The sequence below is a fragment of the Anas acuta genome, chromosome 2 (assembly GCF_963932015.1).
Source record: "Anas acuta chromosome 2, bAnaAcu1.1, whole genome shotgun sequence".
Taxonomy (NCBI): Eukaryota; Metazoa; Chordata; class Aves; order Anseriformes; family Anatidae; genus Anas; species Anas acuta.
Window position 1 is genome coordinate 66551465 of NC_088980.1, and position 27519 is coordinate 66578983.

Sequence of the window (27519 nt, forward strand, 5' to 3'; positions counted from 1 at the left end):
AGCAAGTATGCCATGTGATGCAGGGTGTCTGAAATGAGAGCTCAGGGTCACAGGCAAAATCCACATATTGTATCTAGATACAGGAAAAAAATAAGTCAATCAGCATGTTCTCCCTAGGCATTTCACCTCTAATTGAAGAGTGAATTTTATTTACTTACCTGCTCATGTTCTTGACTGTCTCTCAGCAAATGAATTGTGATTACATTACATAAAATGTCAGTGTTTGGCTTTCATCTATCTCATAGGACTGGATTCAGAAGAAATTCCACACTTTAAGACACATGTGAAAACATATTGAACATCTAAAAGTATGTTTACTGTATAGAAAATAAAAATATTTGTTTGAAATTCAGATTGTAGCATGTGTGATTCCTGCTTCTGCAGCTGAGGCATGTAAAAGAAATGCTAACTTTAAAGGGAAAACCAAAGCCATTTCACATGCAAACTAGCAATGGCCAAGGGCATCGTTGACTATACCTAAGTATACCTAAAATCATACTAAAACACATGCAGATTTCACACACAAAAGGATCTCAGGCTTTCCTCATGATTCTGGGGTACTCAGCGCCTATCTTAAAGGTATTCAAAACTGATCAAAAACCAGTTTAAGTGCAAGAACAAATTTTTGTCCGGTAAACATTTGCAACTCAAATGTTGTCAGCACTGATGCAGAATGAGGAACTTCATACAGCATTTATAAATGAAGAATAATTTATCAAAACAAACTTGGAATTTGAGTGAACATGGATGTAATAATGAGAAACACCACAGGAAAAAAAGGGTGTGGGTTCTAAAACTTTTAGACAAACCACTGTTCTGCATGTTTTAAGAGCAAATACACCCTAATTCATCCACAGTACTTGAACTTGCTGGACCATATTCTTGAGCTGTCACCCTTTTGTTTCAAAATGTCTTTATAGCTGCAGTAGCAATAACTGGGGAGAGCATCCCTCTCCACAGAGCAAAAGAATTGCTGGGCACCGTGGCTGCCACACCAGAAGGAACTGAGCTTCCAGCCAACAGACGAGATTCTACCAGACGTGAGGGGGTTTATGACCTCTTGAAAAAATGTAAGTTAGTAGCTGTAGCAAACGATGTTTGTGACATTAGTGGTCTTGGGGACTGGAAATGCACAAACTTGGTTTAAGATAATCTGGCACCTCATTCACTGAACTCTTTCTGGGTGCCTATGCTAATATTTCTGAATGGCCTTAGCTATTATGGTATTGTGTGTTAGACATCCAGCCTTTTCCCCAAACACCCACAAGCTCATTGAACATCATCTCTCCCTTAGCTTCATCTGAAACCAGACAAGAACCAAAGGGAAGTTTGCTCAGAAACAAAGAGGAGGCCAAGCAGCTGGTAGAAACATGACCTTCTCCATGAGGTCATATAGCTTTATTGTGATTAAGCACTACAATACAGTATATATCCATAAAAAACTCTATAGTGTGTATAAATTATTCTTTCCATTCAGTAATTTTTTTTTTTCATTTTGTTTTCTTTTTTTGTTTGTTTGTTTTCATTTCCATTACAGCTTTGGTACAATGTGATTTTATTATATTTTTAAATACTTTTAGCTTCACAAACTCAACACAAAGTACAAAACTAATCCGAATCAGGGATATTACAATCTACACAGTGGTGTTCAGTGGTAGGAAAAAATCTTACCTCAATGAATTCATGTCACTAGCTAAGCTATAAAGGCATACCTAGCAGACATGACAAGAATATGCACCATTAACCAGCAAACATTTTTTTTTTCAAAATTTAATTTATTTTTTACAGATTTTTTCCAGCAGCAAATCACTTGGGCATAGTCAGTACTTATGTCCTCAACTGATTATCCTGTTGTGTTCCTCTTCATTTGAAGGCCATGAGTTATTTGTCAAATAATGCACCACTATCCTTGTATATCCACTCTAAGCCAGTGTCAGTACTTGACCTGCCACCCTGCATTGTTAATGCTCGCACAGTTTGTCCTGCAGCTGGCAGAAATAACTGGAACGTTATTGGAGGGGCAGTGTGGGGCAATCAACCGTAGATTGTTCTGTGGGGCAGGAGGTATGACATTACAGTAAACAGGCATTCCAGTGGCTGTAAGTGTTCCTTGACCTGATTGATTAGGTAGCATGATTGGTTGTTGATATGATTGCTGTGGCAATCCTTGAGAACCCTGGGTCATTGGCACCTAGACAGATGTAGAGAAATATGTAGAAAAAATAATTAGTAAATAAATTAAAATAAGTCCCAAGTATTCCTATTTTCCTTCTACTGAATTCAGTAATATAACATGCCTAGACAAAATTTGTTATTTTCTGCTGCTCAGAACTATTCTAATGGCTGAGGATCTTTTTTTGACAAGAGATTTGTTAAAAATAAGTCACTGTGCTCCAGGGACAAGTAAGTGGTTCTGTCATGATCTAGCTGAATGTGAATTTCCAAGATCATATTCTTACATTAATAATAATGCAAAACAAATATTCTTATTATACAGAAGACTCAACCCTGGTATATTTAAGGCCATCTAAAAGGTCTAGGCCTTTAACTTGATCATTAACTTTAAAACACATTTTCTATATAGTAAATCTGAAGACTTAAGGAGAAAATTATGGCCATGAGCCCACCCATTTCCATCCAGGTTACTGTGGTGTTTTCAAAGAAGGCGATGGAAAGGATGAATCAAAGGATGGCTGCTCAATCAGTGTAAACTATTGAAAGGAACTAATATCACTGTTTCTTAAATTTCCAGAGGGACCATACCAGGAAACATAAGCACAGACCACCTCATAGGTGGCCTCAAGCTTTTGTCATATTTCACAGAATCCAGGTATCAAGTTGGGAAAATACAGAATTTTGGGTAGCTTACAGACCTGGTAAAACACAAGCCACTTCCTTCCCTCTCCCCTAAGTCCAGTAAAACAAGTATCCCTCTAGGTACAGTTTGTTTTAGAAGACGTGGTGAGATCCTCTCTCAGAGGGCACCGGCACAAACCTTCATGCATGACTAATTTTTAACTGGACCAGGTAAAGCCTTTAACTTAATTACAGAAAACAACATCGAACTGGGAAGGAAAAAAAAAAAAGTATCTTTTTTATTTCTTTAATTCATTTTCTTCACATGAAGTATAATTCCTTCATGCTTTCTGAACTTTCTCTTGTACTGTAGGCTGCAACAAGTAGTTCATTTAATGTATTCCCAGTTCAGAATGAAAATCGGGAGTAGTAAGAATACATAAACAGGAAGCAGAGAAACCAGTTTGACTGAGAGTGGTATTTATCAAGAGGCCTCCTGTCACATGCTGCCCTAATGAAGTAATAAAGACCATTCTGTGATATGAAAACATAATTAAATTACGCACTTTACAAAGAAGAGAAGCAGTCTTCACAGCTTCTAAGTACCTGATAAGACGACATGGCTGGATACTGCACCATCATGCCTTGCACCTGATTTCCCTGTTGATTATTCATCAGGCTCTGGCTTTGGGGAGGCTGCTGCATTCCCACAAGACCCTGGAACCCTTGCTGCTGGTTTGCCAGGACAGGCTGGTAACCTGCAAGAAGAAAGCCACCTTCAAGTACACTGTTGCTTTTACAGACAAAATTAAAACTGTTCTCACTAATGGCGAATGATCCCAGTATTTCTCCCCACATTAGTCAAAAAGGAGTTCTATTTCTACGGAAGCACTCATAGAAATAAAAATCTAAAGGGAATAAACATGTAGGTTGGCAACCCTGGCAGGCTGATATGAGCAGGCAGCACACCTTCCTCGTGTTCTTCAACCCTGCAGAAGATAACACCTTGAGGGACATTTGACTTCAGTCCATGATTTAAGGCCCTGAACAGACACAAAGTGCTACTGGCTTCAAGCTATTTCCAGAGGCAAAAACCCTGCCAATTTCAAGGACACCAGTATTTGGCCTTCACAATCGAACCCATCACTTTTCTGATCTTCAGAGTTGTGCCTCACAAAGCACCTCCATCCCTCTTACCTTTCTTGCAACGCACCCCCCTATCATGATGTAAACAAAGATGGCTTGATTTAATCAAGAACAGTATCTATATACACACTGGCTCCTCCTTGCCAGTTTTTATTTATATATATATCACAGAATCACACAGAATTTCTAGGTTGGAAGAGACCTCAAGATCATCGAGTCCAACCTCTATGATTAGAACATATTAAGGGTCGCATTCTACCCTACTGTTTCACATTTGGCACAAGAGGAACTTGCAAGTGGCTGCACAGGGATGAAAAGATGATGCTTTGGCTTCAACCTGTTGTTGGTTCTGTGTTCAGTCACCACAACATTGCTGGTTTTCTGACTCCTCTAGGACTAACTGAGAAATGGGCAAAGTCTGTATGATCTGGAGGGCAAAGCCGCTAATGAAGTAGAAAAGTAGATGGGAAACAAAGTGCTGCTCAGCAGCAATGCGATCTGGCCTGAGAAACAGCCTTACAAGACGGACGTGGGTTGGCTGGGTGAAGCTAATATTTAGAGATGAAAAAAAAATTGAAAAGGAAAGGAAGTTGTAGAAAGATCCTGTCCTTGAAAAATGCATCCAGTCACAATCACTGCAAATACGTGAATAATTTCTCCTTAAGACATTCTCTGTCCTCTAGCACTCGTATATTTCATATGTAGTTATGCAGTGCACTATTAACTTTGTAGTGATGTTCTCAGAATAAGCATATTTCAGGCAAAGGAGAATTATCAGAAGCAACAATGCTGTGTTATTTTTATATGAAAAATGTATGTCACTTCTGCTCAATTTATATTCATGAATACAGTACACAGTTCAATATACTTCACAAATTGGAAAATATCACCTGTGTATTTCTTCATTGTATAAGAAAAAGTTACCAATGTCTCTGTTTCTGCCAGTCTATCCTGAACTGATAGCTCTCCTTCAAAATCTTTTCTGATGCCAGAGAATATTTGAGTATATCTGAACACTTTTGACACTAAAGATGCCATTTCCACAGATATGAGATTAATGTCTCCTGTCAATTGAGGAAAAAAAAAAAAAAAATCCATGAGTGATTAATTTGGCTGGAATATAGCAACAAACATCTCCCAAATGCACCAGAATACTATACATTCAAATTTGTTCTTTTCTTATGCACAAACACAGAGTCAGCGCATTTTTTAGTCACAAAAATTACCAACATCAGAAGTGCTGTAACTCAGTTTACAGAAGGCTTATACAGCAATAGTAAAATTGCAAGTCCTCTTCTGCTCCTGTATACAAGTTATAGGGAGAATGAGGGAGAAAGGAAGAGGTAAAGAAATGTAACACTACTATTCTGGTATTCACAAGACTGGAAATTTAAGCAGAAAAGAGTCAACTGACAGTGGAAGCTGCAGAAGATAATTAATTTCATATCACTTATGTTTGTCAACTTAAGTCCAGGTATAGCAATGAATGAGGGATTGATGGTGGACTGTGGAATCTTCAGTGATGTGAAGCTGGGGAATGCTACCAAATTTTGGATCTGTGTTCACTGTGCTAGACTGTGATGCACTGGCACAGGGCAGCAACAGGTGCTATGCAGAAGCAGACAGTAGACACCATCAGGGTAAACAAGAGAGAAGCCCAGCTGTCATTGCTCAATGTAATTGCATTACCATTATTTTAATCAGGCTACTGCTGATACTCTGCTGTATGTTCAAACATACAGCTTTGTCTTTGCCTCAGCTTTGTGTTCATATTCACCAATATGATATATTTATTGCTCAGGGCAGACATAACCATCAAACAGAAACATGTTATGAAAACGACTGGGTGTCTACCCTTATGCTGAACACGTAAGCATCACCTCATCGGGGCATTACATTGACTTGCACCTCTGCCCTGTCAAAATGAATGGGTGAAATCAGGCAAACACAGATAGTACAATCATACTGCATTTCAGGTGCAGGACAGAAAAAAGTGTTAAAAAGGTTTAAGTGCTGAGGTTCACTAGGATATGTAATATTATTTTAACAATCCCATTACTCTTCAAGGACTTTCTTCTGTCCATAAGGCATGTGCACCCCTCACCCCTGTCCTAACATGCAGAGTCCTGCTTACTCCCTGGGCAATCTAAAGACCTCTTTCCCACTCCCTTTCCAAGCACTTTGCAATGCTCTGACCACATAGTGGGACCTCAACACAAGCACAGAAAGTGCTTCAGATGTATTCTGATGCACTTCCAATATGAGTAGATAGTAGCAGAGAGATATTAGTGTAAGAATCTGACTGCATTGTCTCCTGACTCTTCTTTGCCTTTAGGGGAAGTTGTCATTTCTATGATTCAGAAGAAGCTACTGTAGTCTGTTGACCAATAGCTCCCTTGAACTGTGGGTGGAAACAGGTGAGTTTAAGGTTACTGCTCTCCTGCATCCTTGCAAAGATGGTGGCTGTCATCTGTCCCTCATTTAATACTCTCGGACATTTTTTTATGATTAGTACCCTATTAGTAGCCTAATATAAAGAATTTATGGATGTTAGACCTTGCTGGAGAACTCCAGATGAGGTTGCTCAAAATCCACTTTCCCCTTCAAGGCTCTACAACTCAAATGAAGCCACTTCTCTGACAGCAAAGTCTGACCCTTTATGATGTTAAATATATGAAGGAAGATGCAAGTTCATGTACTGACCATAACCCAATAATGTACAAAGATACACTCCAATAGTGCAGAGTGGTACAGAATAAGAAGAGGTGAATGAATTCCTTTATCTGCAACAAGCTCTACAAGAAGCATGAGGAAAATGCTGTAGAAAAAACAACAACAAAAAAGTTGACACGTCTTTTATGCTAGATGGCTTCTGTTTCAGCACAAAAGCAAGCAGCAAGAACTTGCAGTCTATGTGGCAATCCATTTGTACAAGAAGTTGTTAATATCAGAAACCACCTGCTTTGAATTTTCCACTTCCACAGCCAAAACTGTGCAACTTTGACTCTGCATGCCACATAACGTTTGAAACAGAACCTTCAGTGTTTACTGTGTGTTGATGTCTTCATGTTTTTGCACACTGTCCAGGGAAAAAATGAAGATGGGCAAACTGAAACTCCTCATAACTGATAGGCTTGATATATCAAGCTTTCAGCAATGCTTATGAAACTATCATTCTAGCATTTTTTTTTTTTCCCAAGGGCACAGACCATCAGAGAGTGCTATTTTCCCAACACTATTTTGTACACACAGCAGTTTCAATCCTGAACTCAGCTCTGCCATGCTTTTGACATGCTATTTATTTTTCAATGAAATGAAAATAATAGTGTTCTCAAAAAGCTTGGGAATTGACTGCAGTGCATGCAAAGCCATGCATCACTGGGCAGAGATGGATATTTTGGAGCTACACAGGTATCAGGAAATAAGTGAAAACAGGAAGTGGCACCATTCTGCAGCAATAAATTTCTTCATAGTTGCTCTTTTGCTTATTAGCTTTCATACTACATGAAGTGTAATCCTTAAAAGTTTCTTTGTTGTCCCCTGAGAACAGATATATTTTCTAATGGCAGTAACACATCAGATGAACCATCCTATTACTGCAAGCTCCAGGGCCTCTTTACTGCAATTATACCATCCTGCTCTGTGTTATCTCTGCTACAAAGAAGGATTTTTTATTTTTTTTTAAATCGGGGAAAGCATAACAGACATTGTTAAACAACCAGAGGAACAAATTGTGCACAGAATTTCAATGAATGCCTCAGAGGAAAAATGAGCCTTGGATCACAATCTAAATGGAAGAGGCTGTCATAACATCAAGGTAATTCTCTGAACCTTTATAGCTTGCACCACCATGCTGACAGTCAGCTACCTTAAACATCCCAGAGGGAGAAACACTACATGAAACACCCACAAATGTTTTAATTTCTTAATGAGGCTGTGGAGCTTAAAAGATAAAACGCAGTGGTCTTGATGTTACTGGGTCTAGTAGTGTCACTCAGAGCTGTAATTAAGGCAGGCGCGTTGATCTGCTGGCTTCAGCACATGCCCTTCATGAACTGCACATCCATGCTTGCAGGGATTGTTTCATTGCTCATTTTAGATTTGAAGCATATATTAGCAAGATAGCTTTGTAGTAGGCTTTTTACCTGGAGTGCTGACACTCAATCAGCACTTGGGATGATAAGAATTTGGTCTGGCACAACTTCCTGAACCACAAATATTACTCTGCCCTCACCACTTTCACCTAACAGGTTCTTTGCATCTAAGCTCATCCAATGCAATCACATAAATTTACAGAGGTTTTACTGTGAAGTGATTTGAAGGCTAATATTCTCCCTTTAGTGTAGTTCTCTGAGAAGCCAAACAGTGGTCACCTGCAAACTTGGAACACAACCAAAATGCACATTTTCACAACACACTGCAGCAGCATGGCAACCTGAGACCAAAAGAAATTCAAAAGATAGATCTCAGCAGGGCTAATGGGCTGGATGCAATGCTGCACAAATCTGGCCGTGCTCGTGCCCACTCCACAAGTACTGCAGTGCCTTTGTCAATCCAGCACCTCTGCCCTATGTCTCCTCCTGCAGAAGGGTGACCCAGTCCCAAGGGTTGCACTTGCCACAGGTGCTCACATTCACACAAGACTCCCCAAAACTGGGAGAAGAGAGTGAGAAAACTGATCTGAGGTCAGAAAGTGCACCTCTTCCTGTGACACCTGATGAACTCATTCCACTCCATTCATTCAAAAGATAAAAACGTAGCTACTAGTAGATGGTTCTTGAACAGAGTGAAGAGAAAGTTACATCATTGGAAGATAAACTTAGAAACATCCAGATTAGAAATAAAGTGCAAAGTTTCACCAGAGTCTATAATTAGCAAGGGGGCATTTTACCTAGAGATGAAGCACACTTGCTATCACCTGAAATCTCCAAAATGAGGATAGACAGCTTGCTAGAAGATATTCATCAGCTTAATAAGAACTTCTGGGAATAAAGGTGTGATTAGAGTGTGCTCTTAGTCCAGTATTATTCAGAACAGTGAATTACATGATCCAGGCTTGAAATACTTATGAAAAACGTTAGACAGTTAGCTCTTAATAATTTTCTAGTCTTCCACTGAAAAGCACTAAGTATCCATGTGTGAGACGGGTTCCTCTTCCCAGTCTCTTTTCCTTTGATCACGTAGTGGCACTGACACCAGGTTGACTCCATATGCAGAGAACTCACCTGGTGGCTACCTAAGGGTTATTTGTGGGATATTTTAGGTTGTTTCACCCCACTGGAGAAACAATCACTAAGTTTTACAAGCTGCAGAATCCGGTTGATACCAATTTCCACAATTTTGCCAGTCTGTTTTCCCTTACTTTTTAAAATAAGGTATGGGTGGGATGTAGTTTTTGCCCTATAATCATAGAAACTTAGAATACCTGTGAGAAGTTACCTGTCAAAGAAAAAATGTCTTCATAAAACTACAATGCCATCATGCACACATCAGTAAATTTGGTAAAGTTTTTGGCAACTCACTTATTTGCCAAAAGTTCTGAGTTGGTCCATCCCAAAGTACTTGCAAAGCTGAAAGGAAGAAAAAAAATGAAGCAAGCAGTTCGGCAAGATCAAACACTGTCTTGGCACAAAGAACCCTTTGATTCTCAAACAGTCCCTAAGAATTATCTGTAAAATACAAGGGAAGAAGGTCAGACTGGGGAAGCAGGCTCAGTTCTGCACAGACTTACATTCAGGCCTGTTGGCCAAGTCGTGGGAGGTGGATGCTGAAATCCTTTCCCAGCACAACTGAAAGCTGGAATTTGAGGCAAGGGATTTCTATCAGTCAGAACAAAGCCCCCTGTACTATGGGGGGTCTGTCAGTACCTCCTGCTGACACTCTTGGCCTCACATCTGGATTGCAACCAGATGTTTCACCTCCCACATGAACCAGCTACAAAATCTCCCCATATGCCACTGGCTCTAGAGAAGCATTGAGCTCTGGCTGGCTTCTCAAGTCTGCACGTTATGCATTAGATCTGGGTGGCTGCTGAGGAAGTCTTCCCCCTACCCCAAATTATGTAGTTTATCATCAGTTGACCAGTTTCACACACATAGTAGACTGGAAGTCTCACTGAAAACACTGCTATAAAATTAAGCTGAATTTGTTTTCAGCCTCACGACCCCTAGGTGTCTGCAGTTTAGAAGACTCCCACAGAAGACATGTTAATTAATTTCTCCCTGCTGGTGTGTTATTTTCTATACAAGTCTGATGATTTAAACTGCTTCTTGTGCAGCTGGAATCCAAAAAATTTTGTAAACGATTTTGTCGCTAAAGCTTGCATCTGAAACCTAAGACATGCTGTAAACCAAATGTGCTGCAGTTGATCAATCCACCCCTACTATGTCTGCTTTCTTTCTGCACTACACATAAAAATGTCTTGACTTAGTAAGATATTTAGGCTTCGTGTTCCCCTTGAAGACATCTCAGATACTTTATGGGCATAAACTGGATACCACATGAGCTGGAAGAACAAATACATAGTAGCTTAATGATAAAAATCTGTCCTCTTCCCCTGAAAACTTAAGACCATGCAATTATTTCATTTTCACGCATACACAAAGGTAAAACAAGAACACCTATGCCTGAAATAAAGGAGTCTTAAGCTAACTTGGAGGTGCAAGGTGGCTTAAAACACACAAAAAAGCACACATACCAATAAGTACAGCAGCACATGCTCCTCTCCCCACACCACCCGCTGCACTCTGCGGGCACAGAGCTTCTGTCCCAGCAGAAGCCTTCTCAAGTGAGTGACTTACAGTTTTGGTTGCTCTTGTTTAACGCAAAAGCACATCCCACTCCAGCAGCATAGCTTGCAGGGGAAAGCACATGGTATTATGCTAGTTTTGTTTTCAAAAAAGAAAACTAATCACATTGATTCTTTCAAGATGTGCAAGATCAAAACAATTTTTAGCTAATGGCACTCCAGTTACATTCATCAAAAACACAACAGGATAAATATTTCTAATCTGATTAGAATGACAGTGACTTGTATAATTCTCTACAGAGCTAGGATTATAAAACTGCAGGATTTAGAATTTATTTTCTTAGTACATAATTGCTGCCAGAATTGTAGCTCCCTGGTTCCTAAATTAGCCGTAGCTTTGCTAAGAGTACATTCATGCTTCCTGAAACTGGTACCAGATTAACACCCACATTGCTGGCAGACCCACAGAGAAAGGACCATATCTGGCTGCATTCGGGAGATTAGAAAGATGTATGCATCAGAGATATAAGACAGCAAGTCTTTATTATCACAAAAGAAGGAAGAAAAACACTGGTGCTAAGACAGCTCATTCCCCCTGCTCTTCCTCTCTCTGGCTTACGAAGTTCTCTGTTCTACAAAACCAACAGTGCAAAACATGATATTTAAACTGTTTCTTCAGAAGAATAAACCAAATTTAGAAATTGGCTGAAATTTTACATTATTTCAGAATAACCCATTTGTTGGACTTGTTTAAAACTGCAGATGAAAATACCCAGACACAAAAGAAAATATTTGGTGTGTAATGGCTCTGAAAATCCCCCCTATGGCTACCCACATCCCACTGCTAGAGCAGGTACTGCCTTATTTAGCTGAATTGTCCATCCCTGAAGAGGATACTCTTCATGTATTCTTCTTCAAAGTCTATTTGAAATCCTGGTTTTACGTGCTTTGGAACCTCAGAACCTCTAAGAAACCCAAAGCACAGAGCATCCAAAGCATGGTTTCATGTGCTACTCCAGATACCACAGCCAAACAGGGGAACTTCCCAGCAGCTAACAAAACCCCAACATCAGGCGAATAATGCATCCCATAGTTAAGCAAACACTCCCAATTCAAGTGATTTGCAAGATCAGGGCCTCACAAGTCTATTTTTAACTCTGCTTGTCCCATGTAAACTGGAATGCAGTACATTTATACCAAAACTAGGAGAGATTGCTTTGTGCAGAGATTTTTCTTCAAGAATAGTAACTGTATAAAACCAATAGGCCCATCTTAGTGGTAGAAGGCTTCCTATTATGGCCTTCCAGATTCTATCCATGTGAGATGATAAAAGTTAGCACTGCACATCACATGATATTTAGAGCTTCTTATACGTCAGCACAAAAGAAGCATCCACAACATTTTCTTTTACCCTTTTTCTGTGAAACCAAATTCTAATTGCTGGAGACAAGGGAAGGCATCAACTTTTAAAACCCATTTATATGCATGCTCACTGTCCCATGGAGGAAAAAATGTTTTCATAGAGATCACTGAACTGTTATTTAGACCCTTCTCCTCTCATCATCCAAGCAACTACCTTCAGGGCTAACATGCAAATCATGGATATAATGAAAGACGTTTTATGAATCACTTGGAGATGCACACTCGCCCATCAGTTACTTTTCCACGTCTAAAAAATTTAAAACCCTGTGACCTCGCTACTATGTCAGAAAGCCCAGACAAATAAGAAAGATGATTAAATACTGTCATTATATACCTAATGCAATCACAAACTGTAACATCTTCTGAGACCAAAATTTTAATTAAGGCAGGCTGGCATTTTCCCCCACACCCCCCCAATCATTTTTCCAGGGGAACAGCAGGTAAGGTCAAACAAAAAGCTTATGTGATAAAATTGCTTGAGAGCACTCCTAGGAGATCTGGCATTATTAACAAGAACATCAAGAAGGGCACAGTTGAACAGTTCAAAGATAAATGGCTGTATTCAGTTTACTTTTCATGATCAACTGAAGAACCTGAGAGAGCTGTGTTTTAACTAGAAATACATATTAATAGCCATCAAAAGGAGCTTGAATAGATACAAATATAGATTTAAGGTTGCATAAACATGTTAGTTCTGTTTAAAATCTGGATCTATTCTTTTGCTTCTCTACACAAAGGATTTCTAAATTACAGATCTTTAAGCACAACATGCTACTGCTAAGTGGCTTGATGCTGAAAATAAACCTGTTCTTGCTGAGAACCTAATACCATGTTATTACATGGCCTTCTTTTATTCTCTTTTCAATGTACTTTTCTTTCATGTTTGAAGCCCTTTAGCACTGTTTCTGTTTTTTCAAAAATTATTACAAAAAATATTTTTTCTTCTCCTTGAAGATAAATCTGAAGATAAATGGATGTGCACCTCTATTGGACATGGTATGGAACTCAAAGCTTCTGTAAGACTCAGAAAAGAAAAACCTATTTTTAAGACAAAATCCTTTTATCTTACTCCAGTAAAAATATAGAAGGAACAGCCGGCTGCAAGCCAAAATAATTGCAACACAATAATGCAGGGCTCCATTACAGCAGCATAATTCTGGTTAAGCAGCTGATCCAGGATCTTGGCGCTTACCCAGAGCCTGGAGCCTAAGCTAAATGCATTAACTCAGACAAAGCATGTGCCATGTGCAGCTGTTTCGGTAATCTAAGGCTTCTGAATTTTATTGGACACCAAAAAAAAAAAAAAAAAGTCACTTATCCAGCAAACGACACAGGTGATATATAGAGAGGAGGAAAACATTTTATGCTGTTTAACCAAATTAATCCACTGAGTTGCATGAACAGACTCAACAGCCTTTGGGAAATGGGCTTTGGAAAGAGCTTTCCTTTGGCCAGCACAATGAGCAAGGGTTTACCCTGGAACGGCGTAGATGCCCAAAGCCTGCAGGGAGGGAAGTTACTGTAGGACCAGGAAAACATCATTTTGAGAGGTGTGAAGCCCAGCCATTGAAGGAATGTGCTATGGGCTGCTACACAGTGCTAGTGACATCAAGGAGGTCCTGGAGAGCTCTATGGAAGAGCCAGGTTCAATTCCTCTGGCCTTAGCCCCTGCCTGCCAATCCTGCTGACATTAACGAGAGCTAACAGACACACAGGCAGGCCAATACATCTTTGTAGAGACTTTCTGGGTTTCTCTTAAGAGCTTTGCTGCTTAAAAAACATGCAAGTTTAGTCACAGCCCTTACTGTGGCCATAAGTTGCTATACAGATGCAGTCTGTTGCACTTCCTCCTTACACGATTTTTCATAGAATCATAGAATCATAGAATCATAGAATATCCTGAGTTGGAAGGGACCCTTAAGGATAACTAATTTACAACATAAGCACAATTAAGAGCTAATATATAACTAACAACAACGTAAAAGCCCATTAACATTTAATAGCCACATTTCTTTAATATATGACATGCTGTAAGTCTTAACTCACACTAAAAAGTGTCACCTAGAGAGATGCCCTTGCCAGCAATGCATTAAAGAGGGTCTTCATGTAAAATGACTACAGAACACTGTATTCTTGACTTTGCTGAATTCAGAGACACTGATCATAACATTATTAATATAAGTGTTCATATGCTCTTGCAGAAAAACTAAACTTATTTTGAAGCTAAGATTTAAAGTGAACTAGGAGGAAATTACATATAAAATTAACTATTTTACCATTATTATTTTCTGAAAAAGAACAAATACAATAGCTGTGACTGAAAACTGCAAGAAAAAAACTGATCTTTACTCATCTGTCTACCCAGAAAACTGTATCTTGCAGACTTGCAAAATGTAACCTTTGTTATAAAGTTTTCAATTACGATTTTCACATGTGGGTATTTTTCATGTGAAATGGTAACTTCCTTTAGTTCAGGGCAGGAATATAAACACTGTATCTGATATGACCTTACACTTGGCCCTTATAAAAGCATTCAAGCCCTTATAAAAACAAACAAACAACACACTAGCACCAACTTTACTCTTGGTATATACATACACATATCTACTTACACACATATATTATGTATCAGTATCAGCAGAAACAAACAGAATGAATACTAACAGTCCATTTGCTCAAAGCTCTAATAACTAACTAAACCTAACCTGCTTTACTGGTGGGATGCAGGGCTGGTGATAGCTCCAGATTGCTTGATGCAGCTGCCCAGCGCAAGGCTGCCCAGGAGCCTTTTTATAAATGATGAAAACAGTTGAATTCAACATCTACTGGAGACATTTTTCTTTGTCTGATCACATCTGAATGATTTTTTCACCTGGTCTTTCCAAGGACACCTGCAGCTCTATTTCCAGCCAAAACCATCTACAGATGTGATTGACAGCGCTCAGGATATAGGAAGATAACAATAAATATCCAAGTCACAAACCATCAGCTGGGTGAGGGGAATTGACTGGCACAGCTGCTCTTTGTGCTGTTGCAAAGCAAAGCAGGAGGTGTTTAAGCCTCTGCATATACAGCAGGGCTGCAGGCACTATATACAGTCAGTGTAGCTCATGAGATTTACAGTACCCTGTGTAACAAACCCTTTATATATGTGTCTGTCTTTGCCTTCTGGTATATAAAGCAGTTCCTGGCCATATTCTAACTACTATTTGCAAATGCCCACCCATTGCTTTTGTTAGTAAATCATTAAGAACTTTGTGCAATGGGACATCTAGCCACCCAAGCAATGTGAGGTGATTTCCCAAACACAAAAGCAGCAGGATCAGATTTGAAAAAAGGTCTAATGCATCCATGCAAGCTGTGAGCCCACAGATTCACTGAATTTCAGCAGGTTTATCCCTGCATTACATCAGTTTGATTTTCTGGATTGCCCCCAGATAAGTATGAGTTGGCCTAAGCAAACTGTTGATTTTCCATGATCTATAACTTAGCTCTCAGTATTGCTGGAATATCTACAACTATAAGCCCAGGGTGAACCTCCACCATGCCAGCCATGGTGAAACTTCAAGGTATAGCTCTAGTCCGTGCACTGAAGATTGTGTGTTTCTGCATAGAAAAGACAGCTGGAGACCTAAAAATGAATGCCCAGGAGAATAAATTTGCCCAGAGAAAAACTGCAAGCCTCAGGCAGAACTTCATAAAGCTCTCCTGGAAAATGCACAAAAAATAAAAATATCTGTGTGCACTGCATTAGAAAGCACAGGTGCTTAAAGCCACATTCCAAGTGCAGGCAAGATGCCGCTCACCAGTGGTCATGGAGATAAGTGTCCATTTCATCGTGCTGGTTCTGCCACTTTGCTTCCACATAGCTTCAGGTACAGACTCCTGCCTACAGCCTGTGTGCTGAAGAAAGTCTGCAGCATACTGGTGATGCACAGCCTATTATACTGTGCTGTGTTTTATTGAGGGCTGAACTGGATGAGGCACTGCTAACACCCTAAATGCTCCCTAAGATTCTATGCTTTTATCCTCATAAGCTGGGCATTTCAGCTCAACGTCAAGAGGAGCTTTCATAAACCTGCCTCTAACTATAAATATTTTCTGTAACAAAGGTACATCTCTTGCTCCCCTCTGCTTCAACATACTCATACAGGTTAATGCATCAAATCACTGTGTTTGTTTACCTATAACATAAGGGCACAGGAAATTATGGACTACATCCTCCAGCTAGATGCAAACAGATCCAGGGATGATACTGAAGCCAACACAGCTTCAATGGAACATATGCTTACCCATATGGATTCAACTGCAAAATTCTCATCTCTTCCAAGTGCTCTCATGCAGAACATAATCCAAAGACTACTGAGGTTAGCAATCAACTATAACTGGCTTTGCACCATATTAGGAGCACTCACGTGTAATATGGTGATTACACTGGCCCCTGTACAGCAGAGCCCTTAAGCATTTGCTTAACTTGTAAGCATGTGAGCAGATTTCTTGATTTCAGAGCTTAAGAATGCTTCTGGACTGAGGCCAGGGAACTCAGCTCCTTGAAGGAGGAAACCTCCAATGAGAGAGATACCAAAATGTTTATTAACAGTGTATTAGTAGCATCTTTTAAAAGGCTGATGAGAAACTTGACCAGGTGGGTAACAATCAAAGGAAAAAGAAGCCCCATTCCAATAAAATCTAGTTCTACAAGACAAGAAATCGAGTAATTTCTCAACTCTCCTTTTGCAGAGCCACTGCTTAATCCAGAAGCTGAAAGACAGGGGAAGATGAGACTGAGCCTGTATCCATGTAGTCCTATGAACATATATGCACATATATGAAAGTGCCACTGGAATAAGCATCACCTATGTACTAAGAGATATTGGCAAATAACAAATTGCAGCCAGGAAGGAGTCCAACCTACCTGGCATATAGGCACGTGCACAGTGATCCCAGTCATCCATACCTTGCAAGCAAACTCCTCTAGTTTACTAGTAGATCCCAGTCCATTTTTCCTGTTTTTCCTGCTTAATTCAGAAGAGCTTATAAGCAGATTGGGTCAGGGATCTTCTAATAAAGCAAATGTCATCATTAAGACTCTCCATTTCCATTGTTCTCTTTACCCCTTGAAGTACAAGATAAAGTACATGAGCATGTCTTCTATCACTCTTCTATGCATGAAGTCCATTCTGTATCACTGTATAAATGTAAACACCTATTCCAGTTCTGCCATATGTATGAAAGCAATACACTGGACATCTGCACTAAAACCAGGCTGTTTTTTGACATTCCTAATACAACATTAACAATTTCCAAGACTTCAAAAACTGTTTTTTTTTTTTTTTTTGGGTTTTGTTTTTCCTTTTTTTTTTTTTTTTTTAAATAAGGAAAAGAAACGAAACAGTTTAATTGTCCACAAATCCACAAGCAATTTAAAGCTGGTCAGGCAGTTAAATCTGCAGAGCATGCCTATCGCCATATCACAGGAAAACATATTGTCAATTTTTGTGTTGGGTGGTCAGAACAACATGAACAACGTTAATAGAAAAAAAGGAGAGAATGCATGGTGTATGTAGACTCCTACTTTTTTCTTTAAAATAGGTTTAGTGGCACTTCTGAAAATGTAAGGATTAACACCTGAAGACAACTTCTCTGAATAGCAAGGAAATTAATAGATATGACCCTTGTCTCCACCTTTCACTGCAGAGCTCGTTAGACAGTTGGATAACTCCTGCTATAAATGGTCCAGCAGTACCATTGCAAAAGAATATTTTGGTTAACCCAACAAATGCAACTGCTTGTGAAGGCCAATCCACCAAGCAAAAATGTTGTGGAACCCATAGGATCAGCTCTGAGCCCCATATCTCCCCTCAAGATATGTCCAATTGTGCAATTTTAAAGTATGCAAAATTTACTTTCATTACCAAAAGAAAGCAAGCATAACAGAATTTAGATGTAGAAAAGTCTCTGGAATATTTCTCCTTCGTCTGCTGTAGACCTCTCTGGGAAGATGTCTGCTGTCAAAAATCACTGGGGCAAAGCTGCCGTGGAGCACTGGTGACTTGTTTGCAAGGTCTGTAATTGTAATCAATGCTAAATGTTCAGAGCTATGGAAAAAACACAAAGACTATAAACATACAGAGCCTTCAGCTCAGCATAAATACTGAAGATAACCTAGCTGTGTGGTCAAGGTGGGCTTATGAGGCAGTAACAGCACTTTTTCTTGCATATATTATAAATATTGATAGTTTTTTGCTTGTTTAGGTTACAATACAACTTAAGTGCATTACTTCTTTCTGTGTATTGTCTGTAGAATAAGGTTTTAAGGGAAGAATTCTTCATGAGACATTCTGATGTCCAACAGTTCTGAAAAGTGCTATATAGATATTAGATAAAGTCAGTGGAAAAATAACTGATCTCCAATATAACATATAATATGAAAAGACCTTTGAGTACTGAATTTTCTAGGAGTTGAATGCAGAACTTTACAAAATTTTTATTTGGCTGAGGAACCCTACTTTGGTCCAAAACAGGTGTGTCCCCCCCAGGAGCACCTGCAAGGACAGGGCTGAATTCCCAGAGCCCAAAGACTGCCAATATTGGCAAGAAGGCAAGGAAGAGTCTCCAGTAAGATTCATCTGTCTGAGCACTAGTCTTAGAAAAAAGCCTTCTGCAAAACGTTGGGGGCAGCAAAATTATAAAAATGTGCATTTTGAAATTAACCTGGAAAGGTTTTTGCAAAAGCTTTCCAATGTTTACCAAGAGGCAACTGCCAGCTCCTGAGATTTATCTGACATGGGAGAGAGGTCTTCTATGGGAATAGCAGGTATATTAGTACTTTCTAACCAGAATTATTGTTGTACTCCGTCATCAGTTGCCCTGATCCTATGAAAGGATCTATAAATATGGGTAGATATATATATACATTCCCGTACAAGCAATGACCAAAATTAATGCAGCACCATCATTGAAGTCTACTTTAGGCTAAAATATTTGTCTCCTCCTTATGTGATGTGAATGGGCTAATTGGTTTCATATACTTCTCACATGGCTGCTCAAAGTCAAACCACAAAGCAGACAAAGTAGCTGACAGAAATGTTTCTCCAGCTTAGATTTACAGTATGTATTTCTGAAGTGATAGCTGATGTGCCTATCCAATCTGCAGAAAATGTCTGTGTAGCAAAAATTTTTGAGAAGAGAAAATCACAGAATCTGTAAACACATCTGCAGAATGTTCTTAAGTAACTTGCTCTCATTCTGTGTATAAACCTGGAGAATAAACACTAATGTCTGTAATTGGAAAAGGACAAATGTAACTCATTTTCAGACTACTCCTTACCAGCTATTCAATCTACAGCTACAGAGTTTCTTTACAGTAGCACCACTGTTCAATTTTAAACAATCAGCATAACTTATTCACACTAAAAAGCAGATTAATATTCACATTTTCACAAATGTATCTGCAGCCAATAAATAACTTTTTAAATTATAAACACTGACTACTTTATAGACCTTGTTTTCATATTCTGAAATGAGCTACCACATCAATTATGAGAAAGAAAGCAATCCCCCCCCTCCCCCCCAATCCATAGGAGCTGCCATGGCAAACTGTTTCATAAAGCTTCACTGGCATTTTAGGCATGTCCATGAAGAGAATATGTTTGGTTACCTGTCCTGGAAACATCATATTTAATGCTAGAACATCCCTGAGACAAAAAGAGCTATGGAGATCTTGTTGCAAGGAGCTTCTGAAGAGCAACAAGGTCCTGCACCAGATATAAGTGACGCTCATACCTACCACTTTGGCAGGAGAAGAAAATGCTAGATGAGCTTGTATCTGTCCAGAGCTTACACTGACATTACCAGAACCTGTGTGGTAGGGAGACCAAGCAGCTGGATCGGAGCATCCCACCTATCAGCCTGGGACAGGGAGAGCAGGCAGATGGCACAAACACACCTGGTCTTGCCCAGGAGAGCATGTCTGGATGCTGAGGCACAATGTTCCCTCTCTCCAGACCATGCCTGAGCCAGGGCACCACATCGCAGCTCCAGCAATCCTTCTGCTGCTCACGCTCCCTGATCCTTTCTGATTTAAAAAGATTCCCAGATGAAGGAATTAATGCTGCTTTGGGCATAATTAACTACCTGCAACTTCCCCATTTCACTATTCTACAGTGCTCAGGTAGGAAAGCTTATCTGCAACCACTTTCTGGATTTGAGGAAGCTCTTTTATTATAGTTTTTTAAATCCCAGACAATTGATTAGCATGGTGGGTATTCTACACAGATAGCAAATAAGCTCCATGAAGCAGGAAGGTTCCTGCACTTCCCCACTGTTCTATTCACTGCAGAGACCACATCCCTGGCTCTCTGTGTGGATGTTCTTACTGCTACATGGCCAAGTGGGAGGAGAAATGTACACAAGCCACAAAACAAAGCTCTCCCTGCTGCACTGAACTCTATACAAGAATGAAAATTAACTGAATTAAAAACAGTCTACAAGTGTTCTTAAGGCTAATTAATAATAAAGAGATAATGGTTGTAATTATAAAACTTCCCATAAAAATTCTGTTTTCTTTATAAGGTAATGCAAAGTTTCCATTAAAAAAAAAAAAAAAAAAAGGAAAGAATTCAGGGTCACTCAAATTCATTTGATAAAATAAGTTATGATGCATTACAATTTACACAAATAAAAGCCCAGCACAGTATCAAGACTATGAAGTATGCAGATACCATATTGTGCTGGCAAGTGATAGAACTGCTCATAGTGACAGCTGTGATTTATTGAAGCAATTCAAATACACTTTGAAAGTATATTAGCTTTGCCTCTGCCCACAAAGGGCGCATTTTAGCAGGGTAGGCCACACCAGTGATAAATTACATAGCAAGAAGTGAAGGCAATTACATAGCAAGAAGTGAAGGCAATTGGCAACATCAGATGCCCAAAGGCCCCTGAATTACTGTGATAATGTAGTTTTCATGATAATACCTCACATGCAATGGCATCTAGGCATCTAGAGAAACATATCAAAGCTGTATTTTTGTTGGCTTTTTGGAAGATAACATTACAACAGTGAGAAGGGCTATGGCTTCCCAGCTAAAGTTGACATATAAAGCATTTACGAATTGGCTCTGCAAAAACAGTTGGCACAGTAAGTCACAGTTTAGATGCTAGCTTTTACACAGAAGCTGGAAAATGTCTTCTGCTTACAGGCTGTAGACACTGAAACAAGCCACCAGCTCCAGGCCCACAGGTTGCCGTTACCATACCTGCTGCAAGGCTTTAACCAGATTGGTAAAGTGTCCCAACTGCCGCCATGATTTAGCTGTGCTGATATCCAGAACAGAATGGGGAACATACAAGATTGTGCTCACCACATAAATGCTGGCACATGCATCACCACTTCTGTGAAGGAATAAAGGGCATATATGTTCCCTGCTCACATAAGTTCAAACCTGCAGCAAGAGCCAGGCTCTCCCTATGGCTCATAGTAGCACTGAAAAAGGAGCACGGAGACAGCACAATGACAAGGTGTCCTCCCACAGCAAGGTCTTACTACTGTAAAAATGTCAAAAAATATTTTAGTGTGAGACATTCTGTGCTAAATTCTACTTCAGAGTTCATTAGTATAGGCCAGACTGAGACTGACTTCACAGTCAACCTGGACTTCAGAAGTTATCCTTTCAAAAGTATTATGTCCCTAGATCATGCCATACATAGCCACGTGGCAGACTCTTCTTGTAATAACAGGAAAAGTTTAATTACTTATAGCTGCATCCAGTTGGTACAGTACCCCTATTTTGAAACACTAGGAAACAGACCTCTGTGTATTTGCAGCTCCTAAATTAACAACAACAAGAGAAAATAATGACTTGCTCAAAGTAGTTACATCTTGCTGTAGATCAAAAGAAGTTTATCAGCAATAATACAGTAAATTGGCTTTTCTCCAAAAGATAAAGCCCATTTAACAAAATTAGTTTATGCTGGAGGTTTTTTTTTTTTTTTTCTTTTTAAAATCTATTTAATCTAAAACATTCCCTTGGTGAATGATAATCGATATTTATTTCTATAATACCCATTACTGTATAACCCAAGGACCTCAGACATACTGCATATTTATAGAATCAGTTCATGTAACTATGTAACTTCTTAGAAAGTTGGTCATTTCTTGAATTTATGCCAGTAAATGCTTGAGAAAATTGTGTTTCTGCATGTAGTCTCCGTATGAAAAATGCTCCACTGACCCTGTTACTGAAATGGTATAAAATGCCTATATACAGATTGATACTTTAAAAGTAAGCTGGGTAAACACTTTCTCTAAAGACGAAGAATGGAAGAAGATGCAAAAGTAGCAGAACTCAGTAGTTATTTTCCTATTTTTCCTATATTATATGGCAAAGAAGATCTCAAAATGTTTTTGAACCTGTCCCCTTATCTATTTTTGTAGCTCTGATTTAATGATTAGAGGAAAGAACATTAACATTTTTTCCTTGAATTTAAATTCTTGGTAGTACAGAAATTACAGCACAGTGCAGGTTATTGTTTCCATTTATTTATGGCTCTGAAACACCATTATTCTTCAGAAACATTTGTAGGAATTGAATTGATTGTATGTTAAGTGTTATTCTTAATAGTTTTTTCATTGCTAGCTAAAAAAAAATATGGATTCAACATTATTTTAAGCTCAACATGGTGTAGAAGAGTTTAGTACACTGTAATTATGATTTTTTTTCACCAGTTTATAGAAATATAAGGCAGAAATAGAATTCTTCATCCAAGGGAAAAGAAGAGGAGCATTTCTGTTTCTTCAGTAACAGCAGTTTGAATATCAGAAGTTGTAACAAGTCCTTCCTCCTCTTTTTCTTTTCTAAATACTTCAGATTTACATTAGCTAAACTAATAAAGGAACCAGTTTGCAGCATCCCTTACCAACAGACCACAAATGTTGTGCCAAGCTTTTACCTCTGAGCAGTAGAAGGATTCTCCCATCTCTACTGTAAACTGGGCAGGAAGAAGCAGTAACCACCACAGCCCTGACTTGGTTGTCAATTACAGAAGAATCAAGAATACACTTCCCTACCCCACAATTTACAGGTGCTTGCCATCCTGAAGCAATGAAACAACCCTCAAAGCATTGTAGTAATCTGGGTGGCAAAAGTGACCAGAAAATGTTTATTTTTATGCCTCCCACACCATCTAACAGAGATGGTTTCTGAGGCCTCAAAAACTTCATGGTTACAGAAAAAAACCCACCACCTTCCAACACAAGGAGTTGGATTCATGATTTCATGACTCTTTGCAAAGAAAAGGCTAATAAACAGAGGGCATGATCTGCTCCTCACTGTCTCTTTATCTGTATTTTTTCTATACTGCTCAGAAACTTGTTAGAGCACAGATTCCTCCCCTCCTCCCCGTTTTTTTTTAAATGAATTTAGTTGTACCAAAGCTTTATGTGGGGGCTTCATAAACTGTGACAATACAAGTTAACAAGAAAAAAAAAAAAAAGAAATTCTCCATATACATCAGGTTCCTTAGTTTTCCACAATGAAAATCATAGTAGGATTCCCAGGCCTAAGACAGTAATTCTGGAAAGTTGCCATAAATAGTAAATAGAGTACCATATAAAAGCCAAGAGTATTTTACCACCTGCTTTTAAAGCCTCATAACCGTAACTTGGCTTTTGGCTGTGTTGTCCTTCAAACGAAAGCAAAATTCCTCCCATATTGCATTCAATTTTTCAGTTTATGTCATGTCAATATAGCAATCTTTTGCAACAAGAAGACAAAAGCTTCTCCATCTTCGTGCAATAAATGTTATTGCTCAAGCAAGGATAACTGATATCTGTTTGTCAAGACTTTGTTTTCATGTACTGCCAAAATACAAATATAATTCTAACTCAGCAGATAAAAAATTGATTTTCAGACCAAAGGCTGAGGTTGCCTAAGTGAAAATACTAAAACCCTACATACCCTTGGACACACAACACTGTTCTTGCCCAAGCTCTGCACACAAATGAGAAGTCTGATGGGGCAGGATGGTCTCTGCGTATACACCTGTCCTAAATGTCAGCTCACATCAGCAGAAATTTAAGGTCTGAAGTAAACAGAAATCCCATACTCCTCAGTCCTTATTTTATGCTAGCCTCACTCTCCCACAGTGTGATCACAGGACTTTCTATGCTGCAGGGTAGTAGTTGGAGTTGTTCCTAAAGGCAGAGACACCGAAATTGTAAGAAAAGATTAAATATATCTGGAACAAACCACATACACATCTGTACAGAGATGTGCAGGTCCCTAAGTGAAAGTCAAGCACTGAAAAGTGTGAAAAATGTGTCATTGCATAGCTATTGCTAGCTTCACTGTCTTAGGGGGTCATACTTTCAGCTTTTTAAAACTGAGCACAGACCAATACATGCATGTCCATATGGCCTCAGAGAGCATCAGGGTGGCACAGTTCAATACGCAGAAATCAGAAATGGCAATGCAAAAATAGGCTCTGTAATCTTAATTCCATCAATTTAGGAATACATGAATTAGATGTAGTATTTAATTACATAATCACCATATATACTGCAACAGAATTTGCCCTGCAAATTGCTGAAGTGCTCTCCAGCAGAACTTCTCATCTTCATATTTCCTACATTATGAAAAGCAGGAGGACTTCAAAATGAATTTGAACATGACAGCTTACAAAGACTTCACCTCGGCCCTTACATAATGCTAGACATTCACATGCACAGATAAATCGGTATACATTGCTGGCAATTTTCTCCAGATGGATCCTTTGTGAGCTGGGGGGAAAATCCCATGAGAAGTACACTGAGTAGGCAAAGTGTGAATTTCAAAAGATTAAGACTCAATAAAATCTGCATCTGCTTTAGCTGGAACACTCAAAATAGTAGTCTTCAGAGAGCTGTCTTCTTGTCAAATGTTAGCCTGCTTCGAGGAGTGCTGGCACATGAAGCTGCAATCTTTCTTTCCTCCTTTTTTAATTATACAAGGAAGAACATACCTACCAACATGTTCTCATACTCAGAAGTCACACATGTGGGTCTTTTATCAATTTTATAAAGGATGCTCGTCTTTAGAAATAAGTATGTTGACACAAATCACACTGAAAAACAATTGAACAAAAAAGCTCCACACAAATTTATCTGTGTGGATATCAAATTTATATTGGTCATGGGGTCATCCCAGAGAACAGATGTTGAAGATTTTAAGAAATTAGCCACTGATTAGTTGGGATCAGAATATATACTGCTGTCTCTTATGAAGCAGCTGTTGCTCCTCTCTGTTCATGCTCCTGCATCAGATAAGGAAAAAACAAACAAACAAACAAAAAACAAACCTTATACAGGCAAGCATTTTTAAAAACATGTAAGCAAGTCCTACTGAGCAAGATGGGGCTAATATTCCTGAAATGCTTACCTGAACAGGAATGGAAGAATGGATATGAGTATGCACTTCACTGCAGATAAAAAAGGGACAAGTCAATGGAGACAACTGGCTTTCATGTGAAAGCAGCTGTACTAAGAGGACTATTTCAACAAACCTTGCCTAGTCCACCTTTTTTCTATTATACAGTGACTGTTTTAAACCTCACGAAGCTGTTTTCAGGAAAAAAAAAAATCTGAAGAACTTTTGAGCTGCTGGAAATTAGAAGTTCCCCATGTTCTTGCAACCAGGGGCAACTCTTGGGGCCAACACGATTCTTCTCACAGATGGCAGCAGCCCATGGGCTGCATTTCTAGTATGACAGATACAGTGAGTTGTATAAGGCACCAGTATTTAGCAAAAAAAGGTTTAAAAAAGAACAGATTCAGTATCTTCTTTCTCGTACCATCCTTCTTTAGAAGGATGTTAAGCAAACCTGTTGAGCAAAGGTAAAAATTCAGCTGATGTAAAGTCCCCCCAAATGCTTTTAATATCTTCTTTTGCACGAAGACTAAGGCAGTTCCTTAAGGTGCACTCACACCTAATGAGTGAAAACTGACTCCTTAAGGTATCTCACACGTGTACTTGACTTGTTTCTCTTTTCAGCATCCAGGACGTCCTACCCTCTCTAACCTGCAAGCTGTATGGACTTTGGACTAAACAATGGGTAGCTGGGAGTCCTCCTTTAATTTCCATAAATAACTAAATAAAAATCCCAGATCCAAATTGCTGAGCGCAAAGATGAATGAGGTACTATTGAATTTACTGAAGTTTAGTCAGAAATTAACTGCTAGCATATCTTCCAGCATCCCTCCTGTTCCACCACCAGCATAGTGTGTACAGTGAAGTCCTATCTCTCAGTGCAACTGGTCTGTCACCAACACAATAACATATGAAAACCAGGCTAGATCACATTTCTAATGACAAAACCTTACTGAGATTTTGAAATTACTACAGTGTTATAAAAAACGTGTTATCACTTCTTTTACCTCCAGATTAAATATCTCCAGACCAAACATCTCCAGATCTAAAGATTTTGAAGACAATAACAAAAAAGTTAATGCTCCTGTAAAATGGATATCCAACATGAGGTTCTTCTGACTTTCATTTTTGTGCTTAATAAACTAGCACCACAACATTAGTGAAAGGAAGAAAAGAGAGAGAATATGCAAGATCATTTAAAGTGAACTGTTTTGGTTTTCCAGTCCATTTTTTGTGCCATTTTTTCTTCTTCCTTCATCTCAGCCTTCTTTTTTGGCACTCAATAGCTACCACTGGTGTATTAAAACTTCAACAATCCTACAAAAAATGTGAAATATGGGATTTCTTTTCAAAGCCCATGACACCCTCACTCAGTTAAGCATCCCAATGGGATTGCTACACAGTAATACAACCACTTGCCTCACTGGAGACTCAGACCTTTTCCCTCTCATTTTCTATTTGATAGATGTACTGAGTCTGTTCATTTACAGGAAAAAAATCAGGAAAAGAGTTCGTGCTGATTAATTATTGCCTGCTCAGAAATGGTATTTTGCTAGTCAATTAGAAACAACCCTGTAAGGCAAATCATATTTCCATCTGCCCACACCTGTTTCTCCAATAAATCATATCACTCTATATTTACACAATAGGCCATATTATTGCATAAATGAGCTGTCTAATGGATTTCAAAATGCCACTGCGAACTCATATAACATTAATCAGGACTGAGTAGAAGGAGCAGACAAATCATCAGACTAATTGTGCCCTCCTTCAGGCTTCAAATTGGACAGAAGACTGATTTTGTTTTGAGGACTGAAAAGACTCAGCCCTACCACACACTGCTAACCTGACTACTACTACTCAATAAAAACAAATAGCTCTGTACTTCCACTTTCTCCCTTATAACATGGCAAGTAAATACTCCAAAAAGAGGGAAAAAAGGGGGTGTGTGGGGGAGAATATCATTTGTACAAACTACAGTTTGTTTAATTAAGTTCTGTC

The 27519-nt window shown here is 39.0% G+C and overlaps 1 protein-coding gene across 43 annotated transcripts in view; it reads right to left on the bottom strand.

Annotated features, from left to right (window-relative positions):
* Window positions 1–1376: 1376 nt before the first annotated feature.
* Window positions 1377–27519, bottom strand: part of ARPP21 (cAMP regulated phosphoprotein 21) — a 204612-nt gene continuing 178469 nt past the window's right edge. For 34 of the 43 annotated variants that reach the window (XM_068670687.1, XM_068670692.1, XM_068670689.1 and 31 more), the window contains 3 exons: window positions 9465–9512; window positions 3403–3554; window positions 1377–2191 (listed from right to left, as the gene is read on the bottom strand). In XM_068670687.1, the coding sequence (XP_068526788.1) occupies window positions 1934–2191; window positions 3403–3554; window positions 9465–9512 (458 nt within the window). In that variant the 3' untranslated portion in view covers window positions 1377–1933. The remainder of the gene's footprint in view (window positions 2192–3402; window positions 3555–9464; window positions 9513–27519) is intronic. The other 9 variants (XM_068670717.1, XM_068670709.1, XM_068670708.1 and 6 more) reach the window with 1 other exon arrangement.